General features: G+C 32.2%; 4 protein-coding genes across 5 annotated transcripts; 2 read left to right on the top strand and 2 right to left on the bottom strand.

Moving 5' to 3' along the window:
* The first annotated feature begins 66 nt into the window (after positions 1-66).
* Positions 67-5,057, top strand: aus (argus). Of its 2 annotated transcripts, XM_089266206.1 has the most exons (12): positions 67-274; positions 484-837; positions 940-1,467; positions 1,822-1,889; positions 2,003-2,086; positions 2,230-2,400; positions 2,466-2,895; positions 2,982-3,124; positions 3,198-3,413; positions 3,504-3,779; positions 3,855-3,990; positions 4,071-5,057. In XM_089266206.1, exons 3-11 carry the CDS (start codon positions 1,223-1,225, stop codon positions 3,977-3,979), a joined length of 1,758 nt encoding a protein of 585 aa, XP_089122332.1. In that variant the 5' UTR covers positions 67-274; positions 484-837; positions 940-1,222; the 3' UTR covers positions 3,980-3,990; positions 4,071-5,057. The 2 variants fall into 2 exon arrangements, with proteins under 2 accessions (XP_089122332.1, XP_015791837.1); XM_015936351.3 differs by having other exon boundaries at positions 67-837.
* Positions 5,058-5,123: 66 nt separating this feature from the next.
* On the bottom strand, positions 5,124-8,330 carry LOC107368515 (calnexin). Its single transcript, XM_015936350.3, has 3 exons — positions 7,958-8,330; positions 6,329-7,018; positions 5,124-6,168 (listed from the first exon to the last, which is right to left on the bottom strand). Exons 1-3 carry the CDS (start codon positions 8,289-8,291, stop codon positions 5,297-5,299), a joined length of 1,896 nt encoding a protein of 631 aa, XP_015791836.1. The 5' UTR covers positions 8,292-8,330; the 3' UTR covers positions 5,124-5,296.
* An 833-nt stretch (positions 8,331-9,163) lies between these two features.
* On the top strand, positions 9,164-10,765 carry LOC107368457 (uncharacterized). Its single transcript, XM_015936276.3, has 2 exons — positions 9,164-9,407; positions 9,481-10,765. Exons 1-2 carry the CDS (start codon positions 9,186-9,188, stop codon positions 9,913-9,915), a joined length of 657 nt encoding a protein of 218 aa, XP_015791762.2. The 5' UTR covers positions 9,164-9,185; the 3' UTR covers positions 9,916-10,765.
* A 216-nt stretch (positions 10,766-10,981) lies between these two features.
* LOC107368027 (uncharacterized) lies at positions 10,982-13,172 on the bottom strand. Its single transcript, XM_015935845.3, has 5 exons — positions 13,053-13,172; positions 12,722-12,948; positions 12,467-12,626; positions 11,893-12,348; positions 10,982-11,820 (listed from the first exon to the last, which is right to left on the bottom strand). Exons 2-5 carry the CDS (start codon positions 12,896-12,898, stop codon positions 11,402-11,404), a joined length of 1,212 nt encoding a protein of 403 aa, XP_015791331.1. The 5' UTR covers positions 12,899-12,948; positions 13,053-13,172; the 3' UTR covers positions 10,982-11,401.
* Between the last annotated feature and the right edge of the window lie 614 nt (positions 13,173-13,786).

Below are 13,786 nucleotides of genomic sequence, written 5' to 3'. Positions count from 1 at the left end.
CTTCCTCCCTTCTCACTATCTCCCTTGTTTATCCTCCATTTTGTTGTTCTGTGTATACAGAGCTCTAGACATCAGTTGACCAAGATCCAAACCTTTTTTTTTGATTTATTAAACATAATGTTGTTCAATCTTTTATCTCCATCATCTAATCATCGATACTAGAGTTATCTACATTCTGATCTCACCTCATAGTCTATAATTATATTTATTTTATCTCTTGAAACTTTTCCTTTTTCACAATGGTAGATCATGAGAATGATCAAAAGACAACCAGGTAACTATGAATTGGAAAGCCCAACATACCATCTTTAATATCATCATCAACAGTGTGACAAAAAATCTGTAATCTGTTAATATTTTCTACCTTCACTTTTTTACTTGTGTTTTATAATTTTCTAACTGTCAATTGGTTTTGGTAAATAAACGATCATGTAAATTGGACTTTTCAACACAACTCTCAATATAAACCATCTTCAACAACAGTGTGATAGAAAGCTTATATGCATACTTTTAAATCCTTTCCGTCTATTGAAATATTAACATTTCTCTCTATCGTCAACTTTATCAACAAATTAACCGGTGATATTACATCAAATAATTAACCAAGAAAAATTAATAGTCCAGTCAACTGTCAATCAATATTGTTAAAAAGAATCGACACTTGATTTTGGCTGTGACTCACAATATAAAAGTGGCTATCTATGAAAGCTCTCTCAACTGTTATCACATGTGAATTTTCTGGCTAGTTTTGCATAAGTAAATATTAATTTATTATCAAAACGTTTCAATTTAAATCACAAATATTATTCAATCAAATTGGATTCATCAAAACTCAAGGTAATTTTATTTCTGAGTTACGACTAAAAAATATTAACTCGTGTTATCCTTCAATTGATTTTTGAATCCTTACTAATTTTTACCATTTCTCATCCAATGTAGCTATTGTCAACCCCAATGGAATGTGTTCAATTCAATTTAATTCAACAGTTAAAGGTTTCCAGTAATCTTTGGAATTAAATTCTCAACCCAAGCCTGTGTGGTGGACTTTTTAAACAAAACAAAAGTCTATAATTGCTATCTTATTCCTGTCTACTCTCACTTTATCTTCACTCTGTCCATTATCGGTATTAACTGGCTAGTCGTTTGGATCTTCCCAATATATCAAGCTTTTATTGAAATTTTTTTAATGTTACACATATTATCATCACCGACAACTGATTAGATGCACATGGATATTGTTGGCTCCATCCTTTACCGCTGCAGTTATCTTCTTGCTCTTATAGTATGGTCTCAGCCATATTTACTGTTCATGTTTGCATCTACGAAAGCTTGCCAGTTCCCTGAACATTGGTCTGGTAGTTGGTTTCAGAAAGGTATCCATGATAAAATTCGAATATCCAGGAACAGTATTTCTGACAAAGGAAACTGTACAAGTAATGATAAATACAAGTTTCTTGTATATAATAGGTAAGTTTGTATCCTATTTATCCATTTATTGCTTCAAAATTACCTAATGACAATTTTAGTTGAAATTTTTTCTGCTTCAATTATGCTTTCCCAGCATCATTGCTGCTCAATCAAAAACAATATGAAACAATAATTAACAATAGCTTCATAATCATTAACTTTTTGTTAATAATGACTCGCTAAGTTAATTACATATCTTGCACAATGATGCATCCTCTGTAAAATATTACCTGTAAATCATGTAATCGTCGAAGATAAAAATTTGACCAAAAAGAGGCTGGCATCCAATCAAAACAAAAATCCCGCAGGCATTTTTCATCATTTTTTCTTTCTCTTTCTATCCCTCTATATTAGTGCTGAAAATTGTGCCCGGTGTATGGCAATATATGAAAAACACGTCAATGTTTTGCAGTACAAAGAAAGTGAGTATATAATTAAATGTTCTTTAATATGTAATTTTATTGTCTGTACATGGATATTAGCTTTCATAGCTATTGAATCGATACTTGTTACTGACAGTTTTTTTTCTTTTAAGCTTATTGTGCGCCTGTACCTCGTCGTTTAAGCGATCTCTGTGAGGAAATTAATGGAGATGCACCACTCTTCTCATTATTCAGACGTAAGTAACAATTAATTATAAGTAATTAATTAAGAGAAATAGGCTGCATTTATGAATTACTCACGATGTTAAATGTCGTACAACAAAGACAAGCCATTTTTGATTTCTACTGACTAATTTGATTTTCTATCCTTTTCGTTTAGTTGATACTCCTCCAGTGCCGTGTCCATTCAGTGGCTACTTTAAATTCACATACAACCGTGGACGTGGTGAATGTAAAGATCCCCCGTCAACGATTGACTCATGTACCGATGAGAATCGTCTTTTGTTTCGCTTTCAGGCGTGTGCAGACATTGAAGGATCTGAGAGTAAAGGTTGGTTCTGATACTTCATGCTAAAATCGTTCGTGATTTTCAATTTATCTTCTTTTTCTTTCTAGTTGTTACTCTTGAGTGTTACGCTACATGGAAAGGAGGATCTTTTAAATTTCTTGTTGGTAAATTTCTTCATCCTTTAGCTAAGGATGAGGATGATCGTTTTCATTGTTTCCTGTTTGAACAAGGATCTGGTGGTACATATCATTTAGCTCAATCAGCCGATGCATCTTGCGAGGGTTTGGAGCAAGCTTTAGAAGGACCAGCTACTATGGAACTAACTCCGACCGAAAGATTGGAAAGTAAATGCTCTTTTCCTGACTTAACAGTTAAAGGTCAATATTGGCAAACTCTTGATGGATTACATGTTTATGATTTTGGACATGAAAACTCTTTTAATGTGTATCATAAAAATGGAACGTTGCTCAGATTTGTTAATTGTACTCAACATGATCCCACTTCGGATGCCTTCGTGGTCTATTCCACAACTAAATGGTAATTAAACCTAAAGTGATAAAATTTTCTAAATTGAGAATGGCTTTTATAATTAATCTGCTTTTAAAATTTTCTCTTTTAAACAGCGATATCGGTTATGTCTGTATGAAGATAGTCAGAAGGACTGATAATATAATTGAAATAATGCAAGGAGATATGGTAAAATCTTTAGGAGATGCTTGTCTAAATTTGAACAAGCAAAATCCAAGCGATTACATCACGTTAACTGGTAAGTAATGAAACTATTTTATTTGATTTTGTTTTGATATTAATTTTATTTGCATTTATTTTATTTTATACAGTAATGAAAACAATGGGAACAGATTTCTCCATACCATGTCCTTTCGAAGGAATCTACAATATTAATGTACAGAATAATGAAGTATCTTTAAGATCGCCGTCTGGATATCCATTGTTAACTCTCTGTTCAGAACGAACAGTTTTTGCCTCGCAATGTCTTTCTTCCGAACAGCTGCGTTTTGAATTATCCTGTGGGTCAAATGAGCCTACTTTTAAGTGTAAGTTGAACTTTAATCATCTCTGGCATTTCAAGACAAATTTTCAATATAAATAATGTTTAAATGATAATCTTTTTATATTTCTCTCAGATTTCCAATGTAGTGGTCTTTGGCACGAAAATGGAACTAATTTCTTGTTAATCTATTCACCGGATGAAGATTACTTGCAATTTTGTTTAAGCTACAAAGAAATCGAATCTAATGATAGGATTAAGGCGACTATTAGTAATACTAACTGTCGTCCCAATAGAAAATTACAGCAATTAAATTCTTATAGTAATAATATTTATGAATATCCAAGAAGTAATTATGGAAGTGTTTCTAGGGATCATAGCGAATCTATTCATTTTGAATTGTATAATAAAGGTATGTCAAATTTCAATCTATTATATTTTTCCTATCAATCAATTTGTTTAACGATCAATCTTTTTTTCGTTTCAGGATTGTGCTATGCAACTGGTCATAGCTCAAGTAATTTCCATATCAACAGAAGAATGCTCAGGCCTTTGTATGAAATATTATTGATAAATCTTACTATAATTGTAAATGCTTATTTTCATCTTTGAATGAATGACAGGTAAATAGATCTCATCTCACTGTGAAAATTCATATCAAACTTTTTAAATATAATCAATCTGTAACTTTTATTTTTTACAGAATTTTCACATCATCTTAAATAAAAAAACTCCTAGTGTAAAATTCCAAGATCACATTTAATGTGTGAATCATTAGAATCTTTACTTCCTCGTCATGGTTAAAACACCAATTCTCAACCATTATTTAAGACGGTGTCTATTTTTTTGGTTTAAGCGTCACGATGCAATCATCAACATGCATTCAGTCTACTTGTCACTGAAAGACTTGGTTCAACAAATTTACCGATTAATCTGGAATAAAATCTGATCTTTGAGGTAAATGAAAAAATAAGTCACTGATAAAAAATACGTCTTTAAATGGAATTGAGCCCAAATTTATAAAGTTGCCCTTCACTGGAAATCTTGCTGTTACCGAAAGATTTTGACCGTCAAAATGATTTGACATTTGGTATCAACAACAAAAAGTAAAATGATGTCAAGAAACAACACCAAAGATGTCAATGAGATTAAAAGAGATCAATGAGTGGCCTTTATTGAAATTCCTATCTTTTCTTCTCTGCAGTGGATTCACCGGATTTTTCCGTCTGCACTGGATTATTTTCGTTTTGTTCGTCGATTACTGTTCATAACGTATTCAAAGTGTCTTATCTCTTTGGACAGTGTTTTAAAATCTCCGATTGTCAACTATCTCAGTACTCCTCTTACAAATTATCAGTCACAGCGGACAGCTTCATATTGACAAAAATTGTCGACCTTGATTGGTTATTTCTTGTGTACAAAATTTCGACCTAGTTTGCTCACAATCGTAAAGACCCCATTCCTAAATTTGGTGGATGTAATGCAAAAGCCTTGTACAATAGAAAACCATAAACGATCATGAAAAGAAAATTTAGATGACTTGTTTAATTTGTTCAGTCCATCTGACAGTATTTATATTTCTTCTGCTTTCGCAGTTCTGGTTGTGATTCAGCTGATATTTCCCTGCCTTCACCCGGTGTGTAGTAGTTAAAATAATCCACGAAATAATTAAATGTCTTTTTCAATATGATTTTTTGAAAAAAAACGGAATTTAGAATATTATTCAAGGATGATGAATTGGGAGTTGAGAAAAGAGTAAAGGAAAAGATTATTTTAGACGAGATAGGGAAGCATGGTAAAATTTTCAAAAATGAGAGAAAGGTAAAGTAAAGTTACATTGTTTGGTTTATCAAAATTTTGTTTTTTTTGCATAAACTAGATACTAAAGTGATAATTGATCTTCATAAAGAAAATGATCAAAAAAGATGACTATTCTCTACGTGCTCGTCTTAATCTGGCTTTGCCCTTTTCTTCTACTTCTTTCTCCTCTATCTCAGGTTCTTCTTCCTCTTCTTCTTCATCATCATTTTCTTCCTCATTATCTTGACCAATGATAATCTCTTCTCTTTCGCCTTCTTCGCCTTCTTCGTCATCGTCTTCTTCTACTTCTTCTTCTTCCGTTGAAACTTCCATTTCTTCTTTAAATTCTTGTTCTTGAGCTGAACTTGGTGATGAAGATGATGCTCCTCTAGTTGTTGGCGGTGAAGCTCGATTACTTGATGAAGTTGATGGACCAGCTACATTACTTATATCATCCCCACTAGCATCAAATTTTTGTTCATTTTCTGAACTTTTTTTCTTTCCTTCTGAATCTTTCTTTTTAGGACTTAAAACACGCATAAGCATGAAAATAGGCACTAAAAGGGAAAGAATGTAAACGGCCCAAAGCCAGGGTTTCTTATTTGTAGAACGGATAAAACTTTGGAACCAATTGTCAGTCTTTTCGTCGTTGATATCTTTCTTGAGTTGATACGTATGGTCAGCCACATTGTTGGCAAGGTCGATATCACTGGTGATCAAAATATTGTCAAAGGCTATGCCATCAGAGATGGTCCATAGTTCAAAGGCAACACCATCAAAAGGAATCATTTTATAAGGATTAAGATCTTCAAAATAATCTGGGTTAGGAATCTTTCGAGGAGCCCATTTGCCTTGATAGTTTGGATTAGAGATAAGAGGTGGCTTCCATTTTCCTTTGTATTTTGGATTATCAATTAGGGGAGCTTTCCATGGTCCACAACCGGATACAGATCCACATTTTGGATTATTAATTAAAGGAGGTTCCCATTCTCCATCCATTTCTAAATAAAAGAATATATGAAAAAATAAAAATTAATAAAGTGCATAAACTTTTCAATTTAAAAATATTATGTTTGTTTAAAGCAAAGTTATTGTCGAGTCAAGATTAGTGAAGTAAAGTTGAATCAACTCTAGTAGAGTTGAGCTTATTAAGAAAATTACCTTCAGACCAATCTTCGGGTTTTTTGGCTTCAGGATCTGGTATCATTTCTGGTTCATCTTCAAGCCAATCTGATGGCTTTTGCGCATTTGAATCTACGATTTTTCTAGGTTCATTTTCATCCCAATCATCTGGTTTTTTGGCATCAGGATCCGGAATTTTTTCTCTTTCATCCCAGTCCTCTGGTTTTGTATCATCTGGATCATCAATTTCTTTAGGTGGATTAACTGGTGGATTGAAATCTTCTAGAAGACTACCTTTTCCTACAATTTTTTTATCGACAGAAATTTCATAGCTATTGTCTGGTCGAACTACAAGTCTGAAAAGATGCCATTTGTTATCAGTGATAGCTTCATTAAGACCAGTAACAGTTGAAGCTTTTTTCCAATGGATCTCACGAAGAGAATTATTTTTCTTGTTTCGGTGGTTGAAAATAAAATGAAGTTTATGTTCATTTCCACATTTATCAGGACCAAACATAATAGAATAAGGAGTCTTATCATGAATTTTACTCAGATCTCCACTAGGGGCTTGTAAAAGTTTGAGATAAGCTCCACCGCATTCTTGTCCATTTCTGAATTGTACATCATATTGGACCACCAAATTACCTCCTTTGAAATCAAATGGTTTTGTGAATTTAGCTCCTATTGCATGATGTCGTGCGCGACTATTCATCATAAGTCCGAGATCACCTGCGAAATGGATATGAAAAAGATGAATCAGTTACAAACTACAATTATACAGTTATTTCAAGTTCGAAATGGTTAATCACATGATATCAAAGTTTTCTTTTCATTCTCCCACATTTCTTGAAACATGCCAATTTTGTGCCATTCTTAGTTTCATGACGCACGAGTATTGCACTTAGAGCAATACTAGCATGAAAGTATATTTATATATTTGGATATCTTCAAATCTAACTAAAGGAACATTGTATCATAAGACACGTTCCAATTTTTTTACTGAAAGGTTGGGATACGATAATACAATAAAGTAAATTTACAAGTGAACAGATCGAGAAAAGAATTTGAATTAGCTAATAGGAAAAGAAAATGTTATCAAGAAAATCGTCAGCAGAAAGCTAAACAAGCAATCCAATTAAATGATGATTATTCAAATAAAATAATCGTTAATGAAGTTTCCTCAATAAATCAGCAATAACAAATAAATTATCCAATAATTTATGCTCGAGTTAAAAAATTTGCCTTGGCAGTTTAAAACCTTACAATTATTATAAGCTATCAATGGGTAGGATCAAGAAATACCCATCGATTCTAGAACAGACAATCTGATTAGAATTCATCAGATCAGAAGAGTAATAAACAAACACAGCAGTACGTGAAGTTAGGATACTTGAAAGAAAAGAATCTACACGACATTGGTTACGGTCGAATCAACTTAATACACGTTGCAATAAGAGTGTAGAAAGCTATAGAGAACACAAGAAATTTAAATTTTCCATAAAGCATTGTAAGAGAGAAACAGCATGACAGGAGGTATAATTTAAAACAATTGCATAGACGCATAAAGGAAAATGGATTAAATTGATTCAAACCGTATATATCGAAATAGTATTTTAGAAAAAAAAGGCCTTTCCTAAAGCATCAGACACTAGAAAATCGCAATTTTACCTGGTATTCTTTCGACTGTGGGCACAATTTCCCATTCTCCGTCGTATTTACCATCCTCGGAATCTGACTTTGTAGCCTTTGAGGTGACCCAATTTTTGTGAAAACTATCTTTATCATCAAAAGGCTCATAAAGGTAGACATTATCCAAGGGTATATCAGGAGTTTGATAATCAATCAGCTCTTCTTCACTCGAGGATGGCGATGGTAATGGTGGTAATGATGGACTGTCGACACTGTCTGTCTCACTAGAATCGGTATTTTCATCACACAGGCTAGAACGCACTGTGATTAAGAGGAAAATTGAGAAAATTAACCTAAAATATTTATTTAACATTTTGGTTAAATTAAATGAGGTGGAAGTACCTAATACACAATGAAAAGGCAAAGATGAGTGAATGGAGAAAAAATAAATTGGTATCCTAGGGACCAATTACTTATTACATAATGTAGCCGCATTGGTAGTTTCTTTAAATTAAGTACAATTGACTCATCTAGAATCATTTTAATCGCCAAAATTAAAATTATTATCATTAATTAAGAATTTTAAAAAAACCAGATTTTTAGGCTTCGGCATCTATCATCTGTTTATTCGTTATTTATTATCAAAATAAATATCCGCTGCAGCAATACATGAAATTGAGATCATCTTAATTCTAGGCAAGATTATTCTGATCAGTTTATAAAAATTATTAAAACAACAATTAAATGTAATCAATTAGGGTCAAATGATGTTTTGATGTATTTGTATCCATTCCAAAGGTTTAGATTGATAAATTTTCACATGCAGGCACCAATAAAATTATCATTTAATTTATGAATCAGTCAAAATAAATCTCATTGTGATAAATGTGCTGAGAAAAAGCATTTAATTGCTTAATTGAACTTGAATTGAAGCATTTGAGTCATTAATACTCAACGCCATCAATGCCTTTTCGCCATTTGATTTACAAATGATTGAGGAACAGCTTTTCTTCAAGAAGGATAAAGAGATCAAATTTCAGTAATTATCATGCATTCGAGATTTATTCATTGTTCAATATCAGATGGGCACAGCCAAATGTTATGATAATCATTTTTATCATTTTGTCTCACACTTGTGGGACTAAAAAGTCATTAATACCTAGTAAAACATTTGATTCAACCTTTTCTGAAATACAAAAATTGATATAAATAAGTGAACAAGATTACTTTGATGTCTAAATAACAAGCAACCCAAAACTAGATCACAATGAATTATATTGTAATAACAATTGTTTTATCTTTATCCAGTTTGTTTTTAACTGAAGCCAAAATTATTTCAATTCCTTTGGTTAAAGGTGATGGTAAATTAACTGGACGCGTACATACCATTGAAGAGTACCAAGGATGGGATTTAATCGAAGATTTTGATGAACTTCATCATTTTGTAAGGATGCGACATGGATCACCCGAACTGTCCATTAATGTTACGGTAAGAGACGCATTTTTTGCTTATCATGAAACCTTTTTCCATATTAATTGACCTTCTCTTTATTTAATTGTAGCTTGTGAATCTTGCGAGACAAACTGCTGTAGTTTATGGCTGGTATGAAGGTAATCCACCAATTCATCAAGATGAAAATGATGTCCACTTTGGCCAAAATTATCATTACCACGCCGATCCTGAGGAGCGAGTAACCCCATCAGATGTAATGGAGTCTTGGTATCGAGCTGAAGAGAAGAAATACAATTATGATGATCCAATTGTAACAAAGGATAATCTTGATTTTGTACGGATTGTTTCCAAAACAACACAGCAATATGGATGCGGCCAAGCTCGTGATCGTGGACCTGCTGGTGGTGTTTATACCGTTTGCATCTATACCCCTGAATATGTACCTGGAAATGAGCAAGAAAACATCAGAAAACCAAGTTACACATTTGATGATTTCACTTCTCATCAGAATTTACAGCAAAGGAAAAATCTTTTTGTCTTTTAAGAGAATCATCTCCAATCATCAATCTAAAATTACATTTCTTAATGATTAAGTTTATTCCCGCAAATAAATTGTAAAATTGACTTTAAAAATCAACTGAATAACTCTCAACTGAAATATTTGAAAAAACCTGCAAAAACAGTGTATACTTCAATGAAATCTGGAATCAAATTTCTAATTTTATTGTGACAAATGTGTTTTATGATAAAAAACAAATAGCGACTCTATTCAAATTTAAATTTCCTTACAAATTAACTATTCTATTTAATCAAGCTAATCCTGTTTATTGACGATTATTTTTATTGTTAACGAAAAGAATTCGTTAAAAATTATTCTATTTTTCAAAGTGTCCATCAAATAAAGCTTTACATTTAAATGCGGAGATATTAATCATGATTGTAAAGTAAATAATTAATCAATGTTTCACTTAAATCTTTGTTGAATCACTTATTCAGGATTTTGATAAACATTGTCTTCATAACCTTCATGACTCTTACTGTATTATGATTCCCTGAAGCTTGGGTCATAAATCATCGAGGCAAGGTAACATTGATAAAAGACCAGGAGAGATCACTGATAGCAATTTGATAAATATCATCTCATCGATCATCATCTTTAGTATTCAAAAATTCTGGTGATTTCCGACCAATCTTACCTCGCTCATTACTTCCCTTCTAGGGTCAAGATAATGATGAGATTTTCCTCATTGTCTCGATTTTTTCGAATCTCTTTTGCAAATTTTATTTGATAACAATTTAAAAACACGAAACTAGTCTGACTTTTCTGTCTATAAAACTTTTTTTTTGTGTCAATACCATGTGTAAAATAACAAATAATAAACCTATTCTACCAACAATTTTCATTTTAATTGTTTTATAATTGTCTTCTTCTTAAGAATAGTTCCCATTTAATCATTTTAGACTCTTGAAAATAAAAATGATCAATTATTATCTTGCCTAGTTTCATATTAGTATCTTAAAGATCTCAAAAAATGTCATTCAAATAACCTATTTAGTAAATGGTATAAAATTTTATAATAAAATAATTAATATTTGACAGACTATAGATATTTTCGTCTTAGATTTAGCAAAAATAGGATTTTTATATTTATTAAATATCTTTTAAACTCTTTGGGTAAAGACGGTAGATGAGTTCCAAAATAGTCAATAGGCAAAATTGCTTTTTTGAAGTTTCATTTTAGGTTTTCCTCCTTATTTTGTATTTAATGAAATGGAGACTGAAAATTTATATTTGGTGGGCAGATGAGTAAAAATGAGAATAAAATTAATTTTTTGTTCTACATAAATTAGATGATAACTCGAGTTTCAAGTCATATTTACTATTCAGAGTGTTTGAACTCGATAAAATAGCAAAAGAATGCTATTAATTCTTGTGAATTTCCGTGCCAGTTGAGACTCGTTTTTTCTCAAAATTATAACTCTTATTGGATGCTTTTTTCCAATCGTAATTTGGTTCTCTTTATCACTATTCACTGGTAGAGTGGATTCGCTGTACTTTGACTCACATAGATGATTCCACCTACAAAATTAATGGCAGCAGCAAGAATAAAAACTGGGAACCAACGACCATGAGATTGTACAACGAGTTCAGCTGTTAAAGGTCCACACAGGATACCTGGAATCGTGGCTAACGTGTTTGAGATTGCAAATGTTAATCCTGCATGATTTGGAGCAACTTCAGTATGGTTAGAGAGATGACCTGCAGAATTACAGGCACATAGACCCATTGATATGGATACAAATATCACGGCGTATAATAAACTATTAACTGTACAAAAACATATTAAGAAAATTCCTGGCCCAAAAAGACCAACAAAGGTCATAATTCGTCTAACAGAAAGTATAGACCAATTTCTCGCGATTAACCAATCAGCTAGATGACCTGAAACTGTAAAGAAAGTGAAAAGAGGAAATCAAAAATTAGTTTCTTTCATATGATATGAAACGAGTTGACACTTACCAACTCCAAACAAGGAATTAACTATATATGGTACAGCTGTTAGACTGACTGATTCTTTATTAGCACCGAGATATCGTGAAAGATATGTAGGTAACCATTGCATTATAATGTAATTGGACCAGTTCATTGCAAAATGGGCTATATAAATAGCCCATAGAGACCAATGGCAAAGAAAACGAACCCAATGAACTTGTTTGGCTCCCGTCTTTGAATAAACTAAAGGTAATTCATCTTCTTGACTCAACTTTTCTTCTTTATATACAACCATCCAAACAAACAACCAAACGATGCCAAGACTTCCAAATAGATAAAAAGAAAGTTCCCAATTTAGATGAGGACATAAAAGAGCAGCTAATGTTTGGCCAACATGACCTGCTCCAATAAGGTAACCAAAAGCTGTAGATCGCTCGTGTACCGGCACAGTTTGAGCAAAAATTGTAAATATTGTTGGGAGTCCTGAATTGAATTAGAATTGAATTAGAATCTTATAAATGTGAGCAATACATAAAATATATGAAATTGTTTGGTTGGTATGATTGAAGGAATGTATTTCTCAAATAAAGTAATTACTAACCTAATCCTTCCCCAAGTCCCAAAAGTATTCTACAGGTAATTAAAAGGTACAAATGTGGCGTAACTAGTGGTGTTAAGAGTGTGGAAATTGACCAAAGACAGACAGCCCAAGCTAAAACTTTTTTACTTCCATATCGGGTAGCTGCTCGGGCACCAATTAACTAGAGGCAAAAGATAGAATTTTAGTTCTTGAATGATTCAAATCTTGAAGAAATATGAAAGTGATAGGGCTTTTTTGATGTAAATATGAGCATACCTGACTAGTTATGTAACCAAATGCAAATGAACTAAGAATCCAACCTTGCCAATAAAGGCTCCATTTGTATTGATCAGTCATCTGAATTATGGCAATAGGCATGATAATCCGATCTGCGGAGTTGATCAAGTTTCCAATGGAACACAAGCCAACTGTTCCCCATTTCTTAACCATCATTTATCGCTTGTCAAGATCACAACGGATTAACTTTTAACAATATTTCTCACCTGAAACGTTTGTCAAAATTTTGAAAAAACATAAACATAAGACTCTAAGAAACATGAGGTGGAATTATAAAAGATAATGCAAAGACAGAAACTAGTACACTTACCCTTAATAACATTCTGATCACCATTCAATATAATGATGATTTCCCATAAATAAAATTGTAACCATTTATCAGTAATTAATAAAACAAAAACATAATACACGATCAATTAATCAGCCGGAATGGCGACCTGGCAAAATGAAATATTTCCCCCAATCCAGCCCAAACAGTCGGCATATTGCCCCATCTAGCGCTGAGAAATATAACCAATCTAATTCTTGATATTCTAGAGATTCGAATTAAATTTTCAACAATCAACATCTCAATCAAAATATTCAGTCTAATGTTGTAAAATAATTCAATTAGCTTTCTGATTTGAAGAAATTTCAATTTAAAAACTCGAACAAAGATTTGGTAAACTGGTTTTCTCCATTGTTTTGTGCAACAGTTTGTGATTATAATCATTTTGCAAATAACTTGTTAAATGGGTGAAATTATATGATTGTTGAAATTCAAGGAATCAAAACTAATGAGGGCTAATCATCTTCAAAAGCTTGAATTGCTGATCGAGTATAAGGTTTAAATATTCAATAATCAACAAACTTTGTTGAGCAAAGTTCGAATACTCGATTGTTAATCTTGATTTCAGTTGATTATAATAATTAATAAAGCATTATTAGGTTGTTTCGATTTTTGCCCTGCTAATTTAATTTTTAAGCTTGAACTTGAATTGGTTTTCTATCATAAGAAATTGTCTTTGAATTCAGTTCCTTAGATTTCGACTCTAATTATAAATT

The sequence above is a fragment of the Tetranychus urticae genome, chromosome 1, assembly GCF_039701765.1.
Source record: "Tetranychus urticae isolate SD_2017Ah chromosome 1, NJAU_TeUrti_SD_1.0, whole genome shotgun sequence".
NCBI lineage: Eukaryota > Metazoa > Arthropoda > Arachnida > Trombidiformes > Tetranychidae > Tetranychus > Tetranychus urticae.
The sequence above is the reverse complement of the archived record's forward strand: the minus strand, read 5'-3'. Positions and strand labels throughout refer to the sequence as shown.